This window comes from Lampris incognitus, chromosome 2 (genome assembly GCF_029633865.1).
Source record: "Lampris incognitus isolate fLamInc1 chromosome 2, fLamInc1.hap2, whole genome shotgun sequence".
In the NCBI taxonomy this organism is placed as follows: Eukaryota; Metazoa; Chordata; class Actinopteri; order Lampriformes; family Lampridae; genus Lampris; species Lampris incognitus.
Window position 1 is genome coordinate 16,897,945 of NC_079212.1, and position 22,094 is coordinate 16,920,038.

At 40.3% G+C, this 22,094-nt stretch overlaps 2 protein-coding genes across 2 annotated transcripts; both read right to left on the reverse strand.

Moving 5' to 3' along the window:
• Nucleotides 1-1,064: 1,064 nt before the first annotated feature.
• Nucleotides 1,065-8,286, reverse strand: LOC130108402 (uncharacterized protein SCO4629-like). The gene is made up of 7 exons (XM_056275315.1): nt 8,226-8,286; nt 7,113-7,848; nt 2,554-2,642; nt 2,183-2,306; nt 1,892-2,044; nt 1,447-1,629; nt 1,065-1,183 (listed from the first exon to the last, which is right to left on the reverse strand). The coding sequence occupies exons 2-7, from the start codon at nt 7,258-7,260 to the stop codon at nt 1,065-1,067; spliced, it is 816 nt and encodes a 271-aa protein (XP_056131290.1). The 5' UTR covers nt 7,261-7,848; nt 8,226-8,286.
• Nucleotides 8,287-10,671: 2,385 nt separating this feature from the next.
• On the reverse strand, nt 10,672-15,871 carry mtg2 (mitochondrial ribosome-associated GTPase 2). Its single transcript, XM_056274402.1, has 6 exons — nt 15,355-15,871; nt 14,195-14,342; nt 12,457-12,572; nt 11,869-12,087; nt 11,322-11,460; nt 10,672-11,130 (listed from the first exon to the last, which is right to left on the reverse strand). Exons 1-6 carry the CDS (start codon nt 15,592-15,594, stop codon nt 10,736-10,738), a joined length of 1,257 nt encoding a protein of 418 aa, XP_056130377.1. The 5' UTR covers nt 15,595-15,871; the 3' UTR covers nt 10,672-10,735.
• Nucleotides 15,872-22,094: the final 6,223 nt, after the last annotated feature.

Consider the following 22,094-nt stretch of genomic DNA (forward strand, 5'->3'; position numbering starts at 1 on the left):
TATGACAGGTTTCCCTTGTCCTTCAAATATACACAGACAAAAAGCATGAACTGAAACAATCCCTTATGTTTTTGCAGTAAACATAGGCCAGTGATGTTTATTATTTTCCAAAATCCTTTTATCAGGCAGAAATCTATATCATAATTATCCGTCAACACATTAAGTTTATCAGGTTTTCAAAACCTGATGCTTTATTGATTGAAAAGGGCAAGTATCAGAGAACAAGGCTATTAACAGGTTATCATCAGTGCCTATGAGCAAAATTCGAATAAGAGTACCAACATTTGTGTTCCCATGTTAGAGCTGGGGCTTGTAGAAACAGGTAGCTTATGAAAACATCTGATGGGTTGGTGGTCAAAAACAGGAACTGCTGTCAAAGCTATTATCCAAGTCTAGTTTAAAACAGGCTGAGAGCTGTGCTACGCAAGAGTAGCTCGGATAAATCCCATCATCTTTAAAATAGTCTCTTATTATGTCCAGAACAAAACTGTCAATAAAATTAACACTGACTTTTGGGCAAGTGGCTTTAAGCCATGTGTGTAGAGACAAAAGTCGGCTAATTTGCTACAAATTATGATTACAGTGTGGTAAGCTCTTTGCTGATGCTTACCTGCTTTCTGAGGAAGGCGATTCAGACACCACGTCTCAGTCAGATGCTAACTCAATTACTGTTTACTTAAACCCCCCCACCCCGTTCTGGAATAGTGAACTGTGAACTGAATACAACTCAACTTTCTTTCATTGGAAAAAGAGACAGGTAATTGTGCTTGTTATTAACAGGAATGCAGTTGAACAAGTCCATGCAGCTACAGCAAGGTTTCAGTGTCGTGAGAAGAACTAAGAGGACTATCTTTGTATGCTCTTACTTTACTGTAAGGAATGAAAGATTAAAATGTAAATACAATTTACACTGAAATATAAAAGATATTGTTAAATAAGCACACATTTTGTAAACATAATTAAAAATGATCTTACCCAATATCAAAGTCCACAGCCCAAAAAAGGCTACCAAAATAATTAATGATCAGCAAGCACTTAGCAGCAATGCATATAATGTCTGTCATTCATTTTGGGCTGTAGCCAGCCTGGAGGAACCAATGGTAGGCAGAAAGAACACTGGGGGGGATTTCCTGCACCACCTGGAAGCCTTTCTGAGGATAGTCACGGATTCTTTCCACCACGCCTGGACAATATAGGACCAGAAGAAAAGTTAAAAATAACACAGAAATACAAAGAAAGAAAATAAACAAAAAAACAAACAATAGCTCCTCCTATCACTATGAAGCAGGATTCACCAAGTGCTGTATTGTTCATCCACTAATAGGGAGATTGAGCTGAGTTTAATGGACCGTCGTGTGACCATTAGTTTTATCCTGTTGATAACGTGTTGTTGGAATAGCAACATAACAATGAAGATACATAGAAGGATGAGTGTTAAAAGATTACCGAGCATGTAACTGATGAGATCAGAAGCTGTGCCCACGCTGGGGTGAGGGTATGCCCAGATGCTCATCTGTGGAGAAGTCACAATGACATGTATGTGCCCCACCAGGTCAGGCCACTGACGCAGGAAGGTGGCATAAACCCTGCGCTCCATGAAGGGCTGCTGCACCATGATCACTCTGGAGGCTGCGGTGGAAGTGAGAAAGCCATGGGTGGTATCAGTGGAAGAAACTGAATAAAAAAAAAACCCAAACACAGCCAAACCAGTGAACGAACAGTACCATCCTTTAAAACTCAATGAAAAGGACTCTGCATGTATAGTCACATGCGATAACCATTATTACTGTAATATTATGTACTCTGCTGCTCCCTAGTATCAGAGGGACCGACGAATACTAAAGATGCAGGAATCTCCAGAAGTGGTTGGAGATCTCTCACTTGGCATCACCTGAGATGTTGCTCTCTTTTAGGACTCTGTGTGAGAAGCGTATATTCTCTCCAGTATTGGTGGCCTCTGTCTCCAATAAGATGTTCCTCCTGGGAACCCCCATCCTCAGCGCCACCTCCAGAAAAACATCTGCCTCTCTTCTCGTCCACACACCTATTCAAAATGTACAAAGTTGGTTAGCCGGTTGCAAATAACACACTTTGGATAATTAATGGATGGATGGATGGATGGATGGATGGATGGATGGATGGATGGATGGATGGATGGATGGATGAGCATGCCCTCATTGACCTGCAGTCTGGTTGCCTAGGTAACCCGTGAAAACTAGCCAGGGAGCCCAACCCTCCAAGAAAAGAGCAGCAGACCTCTCGGCAACACGCAAGTCATGGCAACCCAAGCCAATTATGACGTCACTCTGAGAACAGAAAGTATTTTGTGTTTATGTTCTATAATGGAAATGTTATAGAATGTTAATTTGAGAGATTAATATTGCATGATGTAGATTTGAAGTATCTGAGCGTCAGCATTTACAAGCCATGTTTCTAACAACCTATTGCTGGAATACTGAGCAGACATGATTAGAATATCCCTACAGTTACACAAGATGTATTTTGACCAAATAAATAAGTATACCACACTTTAAGACCTTAAACAATCCTTGCCTTTTCCAGGGGTTGATGAAGACATAGATAGTCCCACAGAACTCGGGCGCACTTGTCACTCTCATAATCCATTCCTCTCACATGCTGACCTGTGGACAGAGATTTTAAAGTACAACACAGAAAAGAATTGTAAAAAGTGAGGTTCATTCAAACACATGAACCACACTGAAAATAAATAAATATTCTCATGTACAAATGACACCCCTGGCAGCAACCTTAAATACACCGGAGAGGAAGCTCTTGTTCTAGCTTCAGTCGAACTAGCTTACACCAGTTAAGTCCGTTGACACAGAAAATGTGAAACAGCCGTCATTACAATACGGCTCTCAGGACAGGTGACTAACATGGGGAAACCACAACAGTGGCTAAGCTCCACACAGGCTTTTCATGTGGAAAGTGGGATATAGCTGTGCCATTTTACCCCCAACATGTCTAGGAATTATCAATCCCATCTCATTTCTCCCCAGAATTAACTCGATCCATTCTCGTGCTCTCAATCTCCTCTTGATTACTGGCGGACGTAAATGGTAATTTTTTTTGTACATTTTGCATTATGAATCTCTGGTTACAGCAAATGGTGAGCCCACTTACTGTTGAATGTCAATACTATAAAGTGATAGGATATATAATTTATTGGTATAGGCCTTGTCACGCTGTTGTGATTGGCTGGATCCTTTTTCTTTTTAAATCTTTTATCAGTCTATTCGTGGACAAGTTTTCAGCATTGAGTATATAACTGAGCTGATATTTGGTTTGAGCTATTTAAAATAGTACACAGTAGCCTGAAAGAATCTAAGGGCTATAACAGTCCCTGTTTAAACCCAGTTACATTTTTTTTGACACTGCACAGGTTCAAGCTCAAAACACTGCAAATAAATACATTTTGTTACCTTGAATAATGTCACACAGTGCTGTTAGCAAAAACATCCAGCGCTTCCTCCCTTTTAACACACGTGACCCTGGCTCATACATACAATGAAAAAACATCTGCCTCGCCTACACACACAAAATCAAGTGTCAGGGGTCAGTTCAGTCGCACCGGTGTTGTTTACTACACCTGGTGTTGTTTTTCAGCCACCAAACAAACAGTTCTCGTCCCCCAACAATGACGGCCCCATCCAGGAACAGAATAGAATAGATTCTCTCCGGCTTTGCTAATCTACCACCAGAATGCTATTCGTGCTTGAATGAGGTATGATTTTCCCTTTGCATGGACTAAATGAGAGCGGGCCAGCTTACAGTGAAGGACCCTTTGGGGTCTAAAAGGTATTTTCTTGAGTTTTACAAATCTTAAATTCACCTTTTAAAGGCAGTGCATGTAACATGATACCCATGTTTTTTCATATCAAGATGTTCAGAACAATCTGTTACCTATATAATGAGCTATAGTGGCCCTAGAGCACTGTGTAAAGAGATCATTTGGCCCTAATGCTGAAAATTAAAAGTAGATATAAAATAGTAGATTAATGTATAGTTAAATATCTAAAATGAAATTGTGTAATATTTAGTGTTGTCTGTCATTCTGCTTTCCCCAAATGTTAGAGGGACTGAGATAAAATGGGACTGAATATGACTTCATACCACATATCAAGCTTCATGGGATGTGCACACATAAAAATGAGTATTACATTTTTTTTGCTCCAAACGATGTCTTTTTTCCAAACCAAACCACAAACTTAGAAGAAACACAGTATTCACACCATTTACAATATTCACATGTTTTCAGCTTGACTTCTCACCTTCTAAACGGACACTGAAACAAGCCATTATTGTATCAGCGGACAGCTGAACACAGCCAGATTAAGGCTACTGTACTAACACCACTGGCTATATTTAGAAGAAAAAAAACTATTACTGTGCCGTACAAACATTTTTGACTTGAAATATTGATTTGTACTTACAACACAGAAGCTGTGATTAGTGATGCTGAGGAGGCATTTAGTCATTATCAATAATGCATTATCAATAAAGAAAATAAAACAATCTATCTTGTATGAAACAACACAAGCCAGAACATAATGAACTGTAATACATTTATAACCATTTCCATAAGAATACAGAAAGTCTGATCTTCTGCATGGCTTTGTCTGTTGTCCAAAAAGAAATTCCAATCAGACTTGGACTAGTACTATATTTACACAAAATACATTCAGTGTGTAGTGCTGGGGCATTTGTCTGAAAAATGACAATGCCATTGCATATTTTCAATTTCCATGCCAAGCTGCAAAACAGCTTCTGTCCAGCTGCAGGCAGAGGGCAGCATCACTCCCTGCATTTCCATGGTGTGTCCTCTTGCAGGCCTTGGCTTTGGCAAAGTACACGCTTCCTGCAACCCGTGGTGGCTCTCGCACTGGGGCCTGCTGTATGGACATCAGCGATAGGCATAGGAAGATGACCTGTAGGTGCCCGGGTAAGAGCTGTGTGGACACGCCAGCCACTGAGTTCAGCAGTCAGCTCCTCCATGAAATCTGTGTCGTTTTTATTTATTTACTTATTTTTGCTGGGCCAGACAGAGTTCCTCGTGACGGATGAATCTGTTGGTGGTGGCAATGTCCAGAAAATGATTTTTTTTAAAAAAGGTCTCTGTACCAGTGCATGGTTTTATGTTGTGCAGTAATACTGAATGAGCTGGTCTGATTGATCAACTCCACCCATGTGTTCACTGTACTGTGCAACAGGTGTGAGACAGGGGATTGGTCCAGGAGTCATATTGTTCTTTCACCCTCCTCCGCACAGTTTCACCAGAGTGTGCAGTGTGAATTGTGGAGCAGACCGATACCTCCCACATGCCCATCCATTTCACATAGAGGATCAGGTCATCCCAGATCCATCTTATGGAGCATCTTTCCCATGTTTTTGTGAGGGCATTCATATCTGTCCAAGGGTAGTCCTTGCTGTTCTCCCTGTAAGGCCTGGTCCAAACCACTTACCTCTAACTGTGCGTGATGGCTACCTCCCTGAACTGCTGCAGCTCGCATGCATGTGGCGTCAACACAGACAGTATTGCTGCTGTGATGCTGCTACTGCCAGCTCTATCTTTCTACACTGAGTTTACCTTTGACAATGACCATCTATAATCAAATATTTTATTTCACTATAAGTTTTTATTATTGTAATTTACTATGGGCAGCACGGTGGCCAAGTGGTTGGCACTGTTGCCTCACAGCAATAAGGTCCTGGGTTTGAACCCCAGGCTGTCCTATGTCCTTCTGTGTTGAGTTTGCATGTTCTCCCCGTGTCTGCATGGGTTTCCTCCGGATGCACCAGTTTCCTCCCACCATCAAAAGACATACATGTTGGGTTAAAACTACTGTCCATGCCCCTGACTGAGGCATGGCAAGAAGAACTGGAGTTGATCCCTGGGCACTGCACAGCGGCTGCCCACTGCTCCTAGCTATACGGCTGCCCACTGCTTCCAGTGTGTGTGTTGGGATGGTCTAAATACAGAGAATGAATTTCCCCATGGGGATTAATAAAGTACATCTTATTTATTATCAATTTCAAAAAAACAATATTTATATTTTTTCATGTCTAACATTCTACAGATAGACACTGAAACTATAGTGAAAGGTGTCAGTTATGTAATGTAATGTTGCTGGTATGATGTCAACATGACAATCAACAGAGCATTTTCACTGTGTTTTTGCTCAACCGCACACCTCACGTAGAGAAAAATAGGAATTACTTCTATTCTCTAGAGTTGTGTCACTGCAGCGTGGCTTGAGTTGTGCTGCTCACATGGGCTGTGTGGCTGCGCTAACCTGTTAACATGAGCAACAAAATGAAACGCAAAAGGTTTCGCGGTGCGCGTTGCTCAGGTAGGCGGTGTGGCCTGGGCCTTAGTCCCACAGGCAGTGAATCTGCGCTCATGGGGAACACTGAAAGCTTGGGGCTAGAATAAAAATTGTCCCTATAAATGTGGCAGCCTGTGCCAAAATAACCTGGTTGCACAAAGGACATCACAACATCATAGGACAGGCCATGTCCAGAAGTGATGTCACTTTTGCCGGCGTAAATTGAAAAGCCCAGAGTAAACATTCTTTGAATCAGCCAAGACAAACAGCTTGAATCCTCACTTTGTTGGTTTTGCTTTCATATACTGGGTCATCCCAGTTTTAGCCTTGGAGGTAACTATTCTTTCATCCACAGCCATGTCTGGAGATGATAATAGGGCTGGGCGATATGGACAAAATCAAATATCACAATATCATCTGTGATCCAATACCTCAATATTGATATTATGACGATATTGTCAGGATGACTACTGGTGTTTTCATAAGATATTTACATACAAGAGACGTTTGATAAACAGTCATTACTAATGTGGATATGATGACCAAGCAAGTAGAAGCAAATAGTTGAACAGCTACAACAGGCTAACAAGTTCAGAGAATGTCATTCCTTTACTGTAATGCAGCCTTTTAAACCAGGAAGAGACACCACTTAGTATACCATATCACAATATTACGATATCCAAAATACAAGACTATCTAGTCTTATATCACAGTATCAATATAATACTGATATATCGCCCAGCCCTAGATTATAACATGACTTACATGCATTCTTGATGGTGTCCATCAGGGGTTTTAGTCGGATGAGTCCGTCATGCTGGGCTGTGCCCTTTTTTCTGTCATTATGGACATCCTCATCAGGGTCGCTGAGATGAAATTTCCAAAACATTGTTCTGTATCTGTCCCATGGCATGGTCTGTGATGGAAGAGCCAAAGAAAAAGGTAATCCTTCCTCCAGCAATCATTGATACTGTCGATTTTTACCATGGCCATGTACAGAAGCAGCCCAATGTACTTGTAAAAATCCCCTACATCCAAGTCTGTCCATTTGTACTTCTTCCCCTATGATGTCTTTTTAGTAGCCCAATGGTTTGTGTTTTGACACAGTATTTGTACAGGGAAGAAAAAATTGAAGAAGTTGAAGGGTGTATATGTGGTGGTGGAGCCGAGCGGTGGCCCTGGTGCCCGAGTTGATGGAAAACTGGACACAGTGGCAGTAGTGTCCGGGTCTTCCTCTGTTTTCCAAGAGAGCAGAGCTGACTGCTGTGTAGGTTGGGGTGATGGTGCATGGGGGGCTGGTGGCTGTGGGGGAGGTACTTGTACTCGGGGGTCACAGGATCTCTTTGCTGGACGGAATGGTGGTGATGACTGTAACGGAGGCACTTGTGATCGGGGGGAACGGGAACTCTTTGCTGGCTGTTCTGGTGGTGATGGCTGTGGTGGTCATGGCTGGAGAGATGCTTGCTGCGGTTCACTGGGCCCTGGCAGCTTTGAATCCTCTCTGCAAATAAAATAAATAAATAAATAAACAAACAAACAAACAAACAAACAAAAAATGTGGACATTACTACACATCACACATAAGTAAATGAAATTTTATGAAAGACAAGACTCATCTGCACAGAGCAGTATTATAAAATAGTCAGTGGAACTAAAACATATCCATTTATCTATACTATTTAAGGGAAGCTCACTTTTACACAAGGAAATAACTTTGGTCAGTCAATTTTGTCAAAGTTCATCACTATTGACACATAAATCAATTTTTACACATTGCACACAGAAGCAGCATTTAGCAAAGATGGTCACATTTACGCGACAAGTGCGCTATTACCGTACTATTGCAAAACAATTTTTTTGTAAAATAAATACACGTACCCATCTTGAAATGGATCCCTTTTATTTTCGTATTCCTACTCATCATACGAATCAAAGCCCATAGGCTCAAATCGCTGCAAGAACTACGGCTGCTATAAACCTCTTCGTCATTTTTCTCCAATATCGACTGATGGGTGAGTCCTTAGATATTTCCCTCAGTATCCATTGGTTAGTGTCACACAAAATGTAGACGGACACACGAATCAGCCACTTACGCACGGTGATAGGCAGATGACGCGCGTGTCAAGCGGGCATGACAGCTCCGGCTGTGATTTTCTGAGTGTCGATTGGTTGGTTTCACAATAATATACGAACCAGCGTGAGACGAACGTATGAATCCACCAATTACGCACGGGAACGGCAGGTGACGTTTGTCTTCCAGACTATCCTATCCCCGGCTGAGTCACGTAAGATCTCGCGAGAAGAAGAAATCAAAAATTGAACTACATATCTGCGCCGTATTATCGCAGTTATTAATAGAAACATCGAAAAGAGGCGGCGCCACGTCCGTCGCCTTTAAGGAGGGGGATACATTTTTTTTAAGTGACATCATAACTGTTTCTTGACGTCATCATCAAGTAATGTGTATTTCCAATGTCTCCTATGAACTGTTTTGGACTTGTGAACACTCGAAAACTGTAGCAAGGCATTTGTCGTTTCATTTTGGACTATGTCTATGATGCTTTTGTACTTTGCTTTAAGGAGGTATTGTTTGGGTTTACGAATTATAGGAGTGAACTGGAAAGTGAATTCTATTTATGTAATCTCATCATATTGCTGGCCAAATTTTATATTCATAAATGTAAGTTGTTGAAAATTAAACCCTCTTTTTAAACTTTTAAAATTGAAGCAGAATCCTACCTTAGAACATTGTCCACCTCATGCAATAAGAAAGCTGTGAAAAGTGTTCATTTATGCTCCAAATTTAACATATTTTTTATAACTGTAGCCCACATTTGATTTTTTTTTTTTTTTTTACATTGCACTTTTTATTTTGATTGTGTCGTACATACATTGTTTCTAACCCCTGGCGTTTTGTTTTTGTTTTGTTTTCTGACTTTATTTGCAATTGTTATTGTAGTAATCAACCAGTACTACTGTTATCTATATAGCATTTCTGATTTTGAAATTGAATTATTAATAATAATATTAATAATAATAAGAACGAGTACGTGGGCAGATTGGTTCCGTCCAGTTTGTTCTCTCATTATTCTGTTTGCATAGTTTGACTTGACAATGTTCAAACGTTGAAGATCATCAAATTTTGTCAAGACTGACCACAGAAACTGTATTATGATGCATAAGAAAATACAGCCATTTTGATTATGGAGAAAAAAAGTCTCCTATGAACGTGTCTGTTCTCAGATAAAGGTGCCACCTGCTGTTATATTTTAGAATAACCCCTTATTGACCGATCTACTATTACTACTTTCAGCTTCTCCCGTTAGGGGTCGCCACAGCGGATCATCCGTTTCCATTTCTTCCTGTCCTCTGCATCTTCCTCTGTCACACCAGCCACCTGCATGTTTTCCCTCTCCACATCCATAAACCTCCTCTTTGGCCTTCCTCTTTTCCTCTTCCCTGGCAGCTCCATATTCAGCATCCTTCTCCCAATATACCCAGCACCTCTCCTCCACACATGTCCAAGCCATCTCAATCTTGCCTCTCTTGCTTTGTCTCCAAACCGTCCAACTTGAGCGGTCCTTCGAAAATAATGGTTCCTAATCCTGTCCTTCTTCATCACTCCGAGAGAAAATCTTAGCATCTTCAACTCTGCCACCTCCAGCTCCGCCTCCTGTCTTTTCGTCAGTGCCACTATCTCCAAACCATATAACATAGCTGGTCTCACAACCATCTTGTAAACCTTCCCTTTAACTCTTGCTGGTACCCTTCTGTCGCAAATCACTCCTGACACTCTACTCCACCCACTCCCTTATTGACTGATCAACTCATTCATACACAAATCTAACTAGATTTCATTTACCTGCATAGTATGTAACTCATAACTTAATGCAATTAAAACAAATCTATCTAGTAACACGCTTCATTTCATACTTACCTCCTGCCCAGTATAAAGGTGTTGGAAACATGCCTTCATGTGCAAAGCAATTGGTAAAATCCTCATATTTATGAAAACATCGATCCAGAATACTATTTTTTAAAGTTCAATGTTGTTCATCTAACGTCATCGACTCATTTATGGCATTTTTACACTGGCCAAAAAAGCCACTAACATCCGCCTTTGGTCAATGTAACATTCACCACCAAAGGCGGATGTTAGTGGGGGTTTTTTGGCCAGTGTGAAAGGGGTATTAGGCTGTAATACTCTTCATTAACTAGCAAAACGTGTTTTAGGTATGAAATGAAGTTAAAGCTAAAAATCATTGACAATCTCATTATTTTAAAAAATAATTTATTAGACAATTTTAATAAATCTAATATATAAATTTAACAAATACATTCATGCATCATAGAATTAAAACAATGCAATGGCTAGCACATAATTTCCGCTACCACTTAATGATTGGATATGTCCCACAGTCCTCTCCCTGGAGGTAGCCGTCATACAGCTCTCTGAGGTAGAGGATCAACTCCTCTGTGTTCTGTCCTGTGAGAGCCGACACAGGGATCACCTTCTGGGTGATGTGGCTCTTAAGAGTCTTGAGGTTCTCCTGGGCCTCTGGCAAGTCCATTTTGTTGGCTATGATGGCGTGAGGCCGTTTGGACAAACCGGACTCATACTGTTCAAGCTCATAGCGTAGGTCTTCGAGTTGAGTCCAAGGTTCTTGAACGGACAGATCCAGAACAAAGAGCAGGAAACGACAGCGCTCTATGTGTCGTAGGAAAGAGATGCCCAGGCCACGGTTTAGATGGGCCCCACGGATGATGCCTGGAATATCAGCCACTGGAAAAAGAAGAGAATATTTATGAAGAGGGAACAGAACATTTATCTTCTAATGTGTAACAAAAGATGGTCTTGCATTCATCATGTCTATCAGTTAAGCGATAAAATGTGAGGTATCCAGTGCACAATATTTTTTTGTGCCTTTTCATAAATGTAGTGTGCTCTTTAACAGCCATCTTAACATCAGGTACCTGCTACTTGCTCATGATCCCTGTAGTTGACAATGCCCACATGTGGGTTGAGTGTTGTAAAGGGGTAAGCAGCTACAGCAGGCTTAGCATTGGAGATAGCCCTCAGCAGTGATGACTTCCCTGCATTTGGAAATCCAACCTGAGGAGGTTAAATGAAAAAGTCAAACGTAAGTCATTTTTGGTATTCTTTGTTGACTGACTTAATCATGTTTATATCTATTGCAAAACAACAACAAACTCATTCATATCAAATTGGAATTATCAATTTAAATTGCAATAAGCTAAGGAAAAGTCATCGCTCATGTCAGTATTAAAACTATTTAAGAACTTGAACTAAATGGTGTGTAACAGCAGTTGCAAAACTCTACATAGTGCTAGCAAGGCCTCAGCTATTCTAAAATTAGCCTCTTAGCTGTTCTAAAGCCATTGATTTAGAAATTGGCTATTAATGACTTTTACCACATATCTACCCACATCAAGACTAAAAGATCTACAGTTTTGTTTAAAATTCTTTTAGAATAGCCTCATGATCAGCAACTTTTCTCACCAGTCCAGCATGGGCCATGGTGCGCAATTCTAGCTGTAGGACTCTCTCCTGGCCCTTCACTCCTGGCGTGGCTGTCATTGGGGCACGGTTCTCATTAGACAGAAAGAAACGGTTCCCTTTCCCACCAGCTCCTCCAAATACAGCCAGATACTCCTGGCCATGCTCAGAGAGGTCTACTATTGTCTTTCCCTGCTCCTTCACCACAGTGCCTACTGGCACCTTTGTAAGATGAAAAACCCAAGAGGATGAAATTAAGCATTATTTTTTTTAACGCATAATGGAATATGCTTTTGGACTTTAATGAACAAAATCCACATATCACCTCAATCTATAAATCAACAAATATTCAACTATCTACAAATAAATATTTTCAATTCTTTCATTAACATTTGTGTATCAGTTACAAAGCACAAATTAAAAAGAATTTCTTTTTAGATAGCAGAATACTTATTTTTTATGCTGCATTTCAGTTAATTTTACTCTATAGATTATACACATCCAAAAAACTTCCCATAGTTTTCAATCTGGTAAATTATGACAGAACCGTAGCAACCTTCATTCTATCCTCGAGCAAATGCATTAACTCACAAAAATGTAGGTTGCTCTGCCATTCCGACCATAACAGTTCTTGTTGCTCCCTGAATGCCCATCTTCTCCCTTGTAGACTGGAGCTAACTGCGCCAACGATTTAACAACCCTGTCGACTGAAAGCACGCAAATAAAAGATATTTCGATGGAATCATGTTGTTGCATGATCCTGAATGGAAAAAATCCATATAAGTCCATATGTATGTATGTATGTATGTATGTATGTATGTATGTATGTATGTATGTATGTATCCCTATGTACTGTGAGTGACACCATTTACATGAAACCTTTTAGTAAAACTTATTCTTGTTCACCTAAATGTCAAAGTGTTTGCGACTGTCCTGCAAAACTACACTACCGTTCAAAAGTTTGGGATCACCCAAACAATTTTGTGTTTTCCATGAAAAGTCACACTTATTCACCACCATATGTTGTGAAATGAATAGAAAATAGAGTCAAGACATTGACAAGGTTAGAAATAATTATTTGTATTTGAAATAAGATTTTTTTTACATCAAACTTTGCTTTCGTCAAAGAATCCTCCATTTGCAGCAATTACAGCATTGCAGACCTTTGGCATTCTAGCTGTTAATTTGTTGAGGTAATCTGGAGAAATTGCACCCCACGCTTCCAGAAGCAGCTCCCACAAGTTGGATTGGTTGGATGGGCACTTCTTTGAGCAGATTGAGTTTCTGGAGCATCACATTTGTGGGGTCAATTAAACGCTCAAAATGGCCAGAAAAAGAGAACTTTCATCTGAAACTCGGCAGTCTATTCTTGTTCTTAGAAATGAAGGCTATTCCATGCGAGAAATTGCTAAGAAATTGAAGATTTCCTACACCGGTGTGTACTACTCCCTTCAGAGGACAGCACAAACAGGCTCTAACCAGAGTAGAAAAAGAAGTGGGAGGCCGCGTTGCACAACTGAGCAAGAAGATAAGTACATTAGAGTCTCTAGTTTGAGAAACAGACGCCTCACAGGTCCCCAACTGGCATCTTCATTAAATAGTACCTGTTAGAGCCTGTTTGTGCTGTCCTCTGAAGGGAGTAGTACACACCGGTGTAGGAAATCTTCAATTTCTTAGCAATTTCTCGCATGGAATAGCCTTCATTTCTAAGAACAAGAACAGACTGTCGAGTTTCAGATGAAAGTTCTCTTTTTCTGGCCATTTTGAGCGTTTAATTGACCCCACAAATGTGATGCTCCAGAAACTCAATCTGCTCAAAGAAGTGCCCATCCAACCAATCCAACTTGTGGGAGCTGCTTCTGGAAGCGTGGGGTGCAATTTCTCCAGATTACCTCAACAAATTAACAGCTAGAATGCCAAAGGTCTGCAATGCTGTAATTGCTGCAAATGGAGGATTCTTTAACGAATGCAAAGTTTGATGTAAAAAAAATCTTATTTCAAATAAAAATCATTATTTCTAACCTTGTCAATGTCTTGACTCTATTTTCTATTCATTTCACAACATATGGTGGTGAATAAGTGTGACTTTTCATGGAAAACACGAAATTGTTTGGGTGATCCCAAACTTTTGAACGGTAGTGTACATCATATAATAGGAGATTGGGTAGACAAAATGAAAAGCAAGGTTATCACAGCAAGCCTACATTAAAAAAAGGTTTGGGTGGCTCGTGTATAAACATATATAAAGTTAGCTGTAGAACACAACTGCAACATGGTAAGTGTCACTGGATGTATGGAGTTTTAAATGTAGCAGATCATAATAACCAACCTTTGATGGTGATGCTTCCCCCATCACCTCCATTCCCTCCATCAGGTCCACCCCACTCTTTCCGGGGCTCACTGTGAAAGGTGGAGGCTCCATTCCCACCTAACCCAGCAAGCAGCTTCACATTGCGACAGTCCACAAAGTAGCGTGTCTACATAACACATCCAACAACAACAAAAAAAAGTAGTTTGCTGTAATCAAAAATTTCGAATAAATAAATTATATATGATGCACTTCATAACTTAACTCATTTGTCAGACTCTTATCAAAAGCAACTTACAAGTGAGTGGGCAATTAGCAGATGAATTCGAGTTTTGCCATCTGGTGTCACAGAGTATCACATAGTAATCATAGTATATATGAAGCAGTAATAGTGGTGTATTTGCTACGGTCTTCTTCTTCTCTTGGCTGCTCCCGTTAGGGGTCGCCACAGCGGATCATCCGTTTCCCTCTCTTCCTGTCCTCTGCATCTTTCTCTGGCACGTCAATCACCTGCATGTCCTCTCTCGCCACATCCATAAACCTCCTCTTTGGTCGTCCTCTTTTCCTCTTGCCTGGCAACTCCACCTTCAGCGTCTTTCCTCTCTCAATATACTCAGCATCTCTCCTCCGCATATGTCCAAGCCATCTCAATCTTGCCTCTATTGCTTTGTCTCCAAACCGTCCAACCTGAGCTGTCCCTCTAATATACTCGTTCCTAATCCTGTCCGTCTTTGTCACTCCCAATGAAATATTTGCTTCTCAGTAATCATATCATAGCGGTAATATATGAAGAAGTAGCCCGGATTTGGTATATATAAATCATAGTAAAGCTGTACTATGTGAAATGGTAGTAACAGTACACTTGCTACATAGAAACCACACCATAGCCTGAGTGCATGCCATACATGCCAAGTGTATGTGTGCCTTAGATATCATGAATCGGTGAATAGGCGAATCAAAATACAATGCAGACTTGCCACAGATCAGAATAACAAGCAAATCATTACCATAAGATCATAAAATATCAAGTGCAGGTAGAGGAGGACACAGTAATAGAACCCTTAATAATGGTGTCAAGGCTAAGCGAGGGCACAATGGCAATAGCCGACCAATCGCTATGTGATGCATAGCTGCGAAGGCAGTTTACACATTATGTTCAGAGTACACACATGTATACGTACCATTTTCTTTTCGGAAATGTCTCTCTTCTTCTGGATTCCCCGGCTTTTGACACAAAGTGCACAGGTAGTAGAAACACGTCTGACTCCATCTGAAACGCCACGCGCCGTTGATGCTGGAGGGGCAGTGCGGTTTAAAAGGCTCGACTCGGTCTCTCCACACGCTTGTCCATATATTCGTCCAACCACAACCTCTTTGAAGAAAAATCTCTGGTTCTTTATTCTGGACAATATCGTCAACATTGTGGCATTAGACCGAATACGACGGCACACGCAACTCGGCGAGATATAAACTCAACGCACAGGTTAGTGTTCCAAGTTGGGATGACGCAGCGACCGCTAATCACGACGTTAACAATGTGACCTCAGCCATCTGCGTCGGTCCGGCCGATAACAGGGCAGTCGACGGAGGACTGGGATAAACACGCTCCTCTGCCCAGTGCTTGGATTGATCGGAACTGGCAAACCCCAGTTTAAGGTTCGGTTCCGTAGGCACCGGCTACTCGGGTTGCTAACTCCGCTCGGCAGCGTAATGATGACGCACTTCCTCTGTGCAGATGGGCTTTTGAAAATGCGCATGCGCAACAAGGTAAGCTCAAGAAATGTACAAGCTTTGAACGTCGTTAGGTTTTATCAATTTGATCGAAAGTTCTCTGTGGTCTTAGTTTGTTAGCCAACGTTAACTGTCTAATTTAAAACATGGCATACATTTATAAACGAGGCACATGTGATAAACATGACAGATAATTTCATACTCCATCCTTTCCGTTATCCAAACCGCTTATCCTGCTCTCAAGGTCGCGGGGACCCTGGAGCCTATCCCCAGCGGTTATTGGTCGGCAAGCGGGGAGACACCCTGGAGTCAGGTCACCGGGCCGTCACAGGGCCGACACATATTCACACCTACGGACAATTTTGTACTGTTTTTCAAAAGTGAGACATGATTAAACTATTGTAAAACGTCCCCCCCCCAATATTTATCATTGAACTAAGACAGTACACTTGAACTTGGTTGTTTATCTGGCCTTAATTTTGAAAACTGTATTTGTCTTTTTACATTTAGTTTCGCCTAGATAATGAAGGAGAATTTCTACATTGAAATAAAGCACTTTGTGATAAATGGTGTGTATCACGACCTCACCGTCACCTCCGCCAAACCTGAGAGCAGGAAGGCATTTATTCATAGGAGGGGTCATTCTTAGTATTCGGTGCCATTTGAGTCCCCATGACATAATATGGTATATTTTGTATAAAAATGGGCTAATAGTACTTTCTAAAAGCTGGCCTTACATGGTTAACCCCCTCTACCACAGAACAAAATGATATGCACGCATGATTAAATAAATTTAAAATAATTACTCTAATTTTAGCACAAGTAGGCTAAACTGCCATGTCCCCAATCATGTTTGCTCAACTTAAATTACAAATACAAGTAATAGAAATCAAGCAAATTCTACATTTTTCATCATTGTTGTATAGCCTTTATATTATTCCTTACCAAATTTTTTTATTAATACATATTTAATGCTTAGTTACATTTTAAAAAAAATCTGTTGCGTCCCTGAGTCGACAATCCCCCGTGTTACTCTGACGCAAGTCCCCCTGAACATTCCTCTAGTCACATGACTCAGGAAGTAGCGTACATTTTTGGCGGGAAAATCATCTACAAGAAGCAAAGTAAGCGCCACTCTTTAATCAATCTTTTTTCCAATGTTTTAGAATGCTTGACTGATGTGGTAAAGCATAACATGTCCACCCTGTTATGCATATTTATAGTGGAAACCGATCATTTTTGGTCATTTTGAAAATATGGTTAATAAATATGTTAAAAATCTTCCTCAGTTGTCAGCAATTGCTAACTTGTTTTTCATCACATGAGTAGTAATCGCTAATTTTAGGATAACATACCCCCATCCGTTACTGTTTTGCACAGTAACAGGATGGACACACAGTAACAAGGTGGACATAAGAGGGCTAGATGAATAGTAAGTGTTTCCAGCATGTGTTGGGATTTATTATTAATTGATTATGAAGTTATTTGTTATATAGTTTTAAAAGATTTGTTAAATTGGCATGTTTGTATTTGTCAGGGAATGGCGCCCCTGTCTGCTGCAGAAAAGCAGCGGCGCTACAGGGCACGTCGGGATGCAGACCCTGAAAGAAGGCAGCAATACCTCAATAAAGAGAAGGATAGGTGGAGAAAGGACAGAGAAGAAGGAAGAAAAAAGAAAGTGTCAGACCTCAGTGAAAGAGAGAAGAGAGCACAAAGAAAGAAATGGTGAGAAATGAGGAAAAAGCTTAGCGATAGTGCCAGAGCCAGGGCAATGACCACTCATCCTCCATGTCCAGACACTCCCCCAGAATACCTGATGAAAGGTAAGCATGAGCTGTCAGGAACAATATAAGTTGTGTGTTTATTATGAGGTTTTCTGTCTTACCCCTCTTCCTTTGTTTTTTTTTTTCTTTCTTCCAAGTACTACCCTTAGTATTAGCTGTTATATTCAATGCATATTTGCAATTTGTCAAGGCCACTGGATTTTTTGGAACTGCTTTCTGTCATAATGTAACCTACCCAGTTATTGCACATACACACTTCTAAATGAATGTTGTATTTCTTGCTGCATTAGACGAGGAGTTGTATTACAAATTCCAGGACAAACTTCGCTTGGTGGTGTGCAACAAGGATCGAGCTCATGATGTCCTGAATGAGTTCCATGACAGCCTTGGCACTGGGGGTCATCCAGGGAGACGTCGGACACTGGAGAAGATATTGGCATCCTACCACTCGTCAACCTTGCGGGAGGATGTCACCAAATGGGTGAGAATTTTTGACAGTTATTAGTGTGTCTGAAGGAAATGCAGTTGGTGTGTACATTGTAATTTATATGCTGTCCATTAGATCTAATACCTTTTAAGTTGTACATAAATTCTGATGCCTTTCATTTAATTTTTATGCAATTATTCTGCAAAAGTATTTTGATATGTAAAACTAAAGTTTCCTGTAACCTGTCCGTACATTACACCAAATATACAGTATTGTTATTGTACAGCCGCGACAAGCACATGCTTACTGTCACTGCAGCTGTGAGCCGGTTCGGGACCCCCCCCCCACCCCCCGGCGAGGACGTCTCCTCTCAATGGTCCGAATAATGCAATCCCAGCTCCCGTGAGCAGCCAGTCCTGTTCGTGTGGATGGTGTTCAAGTCTTGTATTAGTGAAGAGAGATGTGTGTAGAAAAACGCTGTTCCTTCCGCAGAGTGTGTGCCATACAGTTCCCTAATTTTTCTTGTGCCTGGTAACCGATTATAACCCAATCGATCAGCCATTCCTGCCAAACCAATGGGCAGGATGTGAAGTCCCACTCAGGAAACCTGCTGCACTTGGATTTGTAGTTTTTCCCTTCTTTTTTTTTAATCTCCCAGGCGTCACACAGCATACAACACATAATAATAAGCATAGCTGTGGCATCTCATGTTTACAATCAGCTCTGCACAAAAAAATAGAATGGAAGGGGAAAGAAAGACCCCAAAACATATCCGTAATAGTATACTTGTTGAGATATGGATCCTTAAGTTTTTTACTTTGTCATTATCTATAATACTCTGATACCAGTGTGTCTTGATAGAACGTTATTTCACTGTTTTAAAGGTTGATGAGTGTCCCCGCTGTCAGCAGCATAAAAGAGTCAAAAATGTCAGAGAAGCACGGAATGTCCTTGGGTTAGATCTAATTGGTCCACTTCCCACCACTGCAAAGGGCAAAAGGTAGCGTTATGTTGGGCTGAAGTATGTGTAATCCCCTTTAAAGGTAGTAAATGCAAAGGTTTTGGTTAAAAGGAAAAAAAAGTGACAGGGATGCTACATATAGTATTTACAACAATCTGCATTTTAATTTGCAGATTCATTCTGACAGCCACGGATCTTTCCACTAAGTGGTTTGTGGCAAAATCCCTCTACACTAAAACAGCTACTGAGGTGTCCAGGAAAATAGTCAACATTCTACTCAACTTTGGACTGGTAAAGAGGATTATTACTGACCAAGGACATTAATTTATAAAAGAGGTACAGTTATGTATATAAAACATAGTGTGTGTGTGACATAGAATATTTGTAATTGAATCATAGTATCTTTCAAGGTAATTTGCATACACTAATACGTCTGCAGGTCAACTGTGGTGTTTTTGAGGCTCTGGGTGTCAAACACTGCGTTAAATCAGCCAACCACCCCCAGACCATTGGAAAGGATGAGTGCACCAACAGAACAATAAAGGCCGTGCTTGCTAAGTACTGTGAGGAACAAAATGAATGGGATGTCCATTTAATGGGCATTGTGTGGAGCATCAACACCTCTGAACAGGTAATATTGTGTAACGACTGCAGATGGAAACAGTATTCAACCGATATAGAAAAACTGTAAAATGCTATAGATTGTACTTTTTTTTTTTTCAACAGAAGTCAACCAAGTACCCACCATACTGTGCACTGTTTGGAAGGCACCCTCGCACCCCAGGTGTCATCAACCTTACACATCTCTGTTATTGTGACTACTAATGAGGCAGAAGAACACATAGAGGCCAAGATTGCAGAAGTCACAGTCATAATATGAGATGGCCGCATGCCTTTTAACATGGACTGCTTCAGAGCAAAGGGTGTGCATAAAATACTGCTGACAATCAGCACCTTCCTAGTGTTACCAATGAATGTCAGCTTGTTCTGTTTTGATGAGGTGTGAAGCGCTGTAATAGACCAACAAATAGAACGTATGCGTCTATGAATGTCATTTAATACCTGAGGAGTTTGAACTGTAAAAAAGGAGGCCTGAAAAAGCAAGAGTGGTGCTTATAAGTTTTCTGCCAATCGATCACATACAGATCGAGCGAGAGGTAGAGAAAGGGTTAGGGTTAGGGAAGAAGAGAGAGTGGTTGAGAAAAAGAATATTTATTTTACAGCTTTTACTTATGTCATAGCTCCCACCTACACTGGCAAAAATACCATCTCTGTTAAATAAACAAATGTTCGACATTTTGGGAAATATGCTTATTTCTTCTTTCCAAGAGGTGACCCGAGCAGATCCGGTACCAGCGGAAACCAAGTATGGCAGCGGAGAAGGACCATAAACTGAGTTTATTAAAGGCAAACAGCACTGTTAATGGATAACTGATCATTTTCATTGTTATTATCATCATGATTATAATTATTGTGCATGAATTACTGTAAACTTGTTCTTCAGCAAAAAAAAAAAATCACTCGCGTTATGTACACCATATTTTATAACATAGGAATCCATTTACCTGCAACCGAATTTACCTGTACCCCAAACCTAATCTGCAAATTAGATAAAAATTTAAAAAAAAACTGCCTGACAGCACTGAAAAAAAAACAACCATTAGACCTACAAAAAGTGAAAGTCAGTTTATTCTAACAAACAGTAATAAAAGACAGCTAGAAAGAACAGGCAATTCAGTTTTACAATAGCATTGTAAATAACATTCATATTTGGAAGATTCAGACCAAATCCGACTCTCTCTCTCATTCTCTCTCTCTTTCCGTCTCTCTCGCTTCCTCTCTTTCAAACACACTTACATGCACTCGCACACACAACAAAAGGCAAACACATAGATCAGTGATAAAACAGCACAACGAACTAAAAAAAAAAACCCAAAGAAGAACAACTGTTGTAGGTAGTCATTGATACAGGTATTTCGTAGTGTAGCGAAACCTGTGATTGTCACTGTTGTGGCATATAGCAATTTGGCTGTCTGACAGCCAGGAAACCCTATTATAAATGAACCCTGCAAAAACAACACAACAGTTGTGTTGCCCCCTTTGGGATACGCCCAAAGTTTGTACCTTCATAAACAATCATAGAATCCTTAACGCAATGATAGAGCGGCATGATAACCAGAAGCTTTTCAATAGTTTGAAAAAAAGAAACTATAAAGACTGCCTGTATTGAGACAGATAGATAGATAGACAGACAGACAGACAGACAGATAGATAGATAGATAGATAGATAGATAGATAGATAGATAGATAGATAGATAGATAGATAGATAGATAGATAGATAGATAGATAGATAGATAGATAAATTCTAAATAATTGCAGTTAAATGAACAAGATATAAACAAGGCAAATATAGGTGATATTGATATACACTTATGTTACAACTGACACATCCATAAAACACATCTTATTATGATTTGCTAGTTTTCCTTCAATATAGACCACGCTGAAAATTTTCGTTTAAAAAAAAAAACCCAAACACTTAAGTATGCTTCATGTTTCATACAACCTTATGTAATCCATACATACATCACATAGAAAATACAGAAAATATATTTCCAATACACAAAATGTCACTTTTATACTTGCAACAAATGTGATACATTAGAATGAAAAAAAAGGAAGAAAAAAAAAGACACTACCCTAGACTTTGCCATCTTTGCGCCTGTGGAAACTACAAAGAAAGGTCTACCCGAACCTTACTGAGTGTATTGCACTTATTGAAGTAGGGATGCGTGAAACATCCTACTGCTTTGTCCCTGTGTTACTTTGGCTTTTTGAGGAGCTTTTCTTAAAAACAGCTTGTGTTACAGTACAATAAAAAAGTACACCGTCACTTGAAAAGAAGTTAAAGTGCAGACAAAGTGGCAAAGTGTATTAATGTAAAATCAATACTAGTTGGCATCGGTGTGTAAACACCCCTCCCGTCGTTCAAGGACCCATTTTGATTCTGCATCATA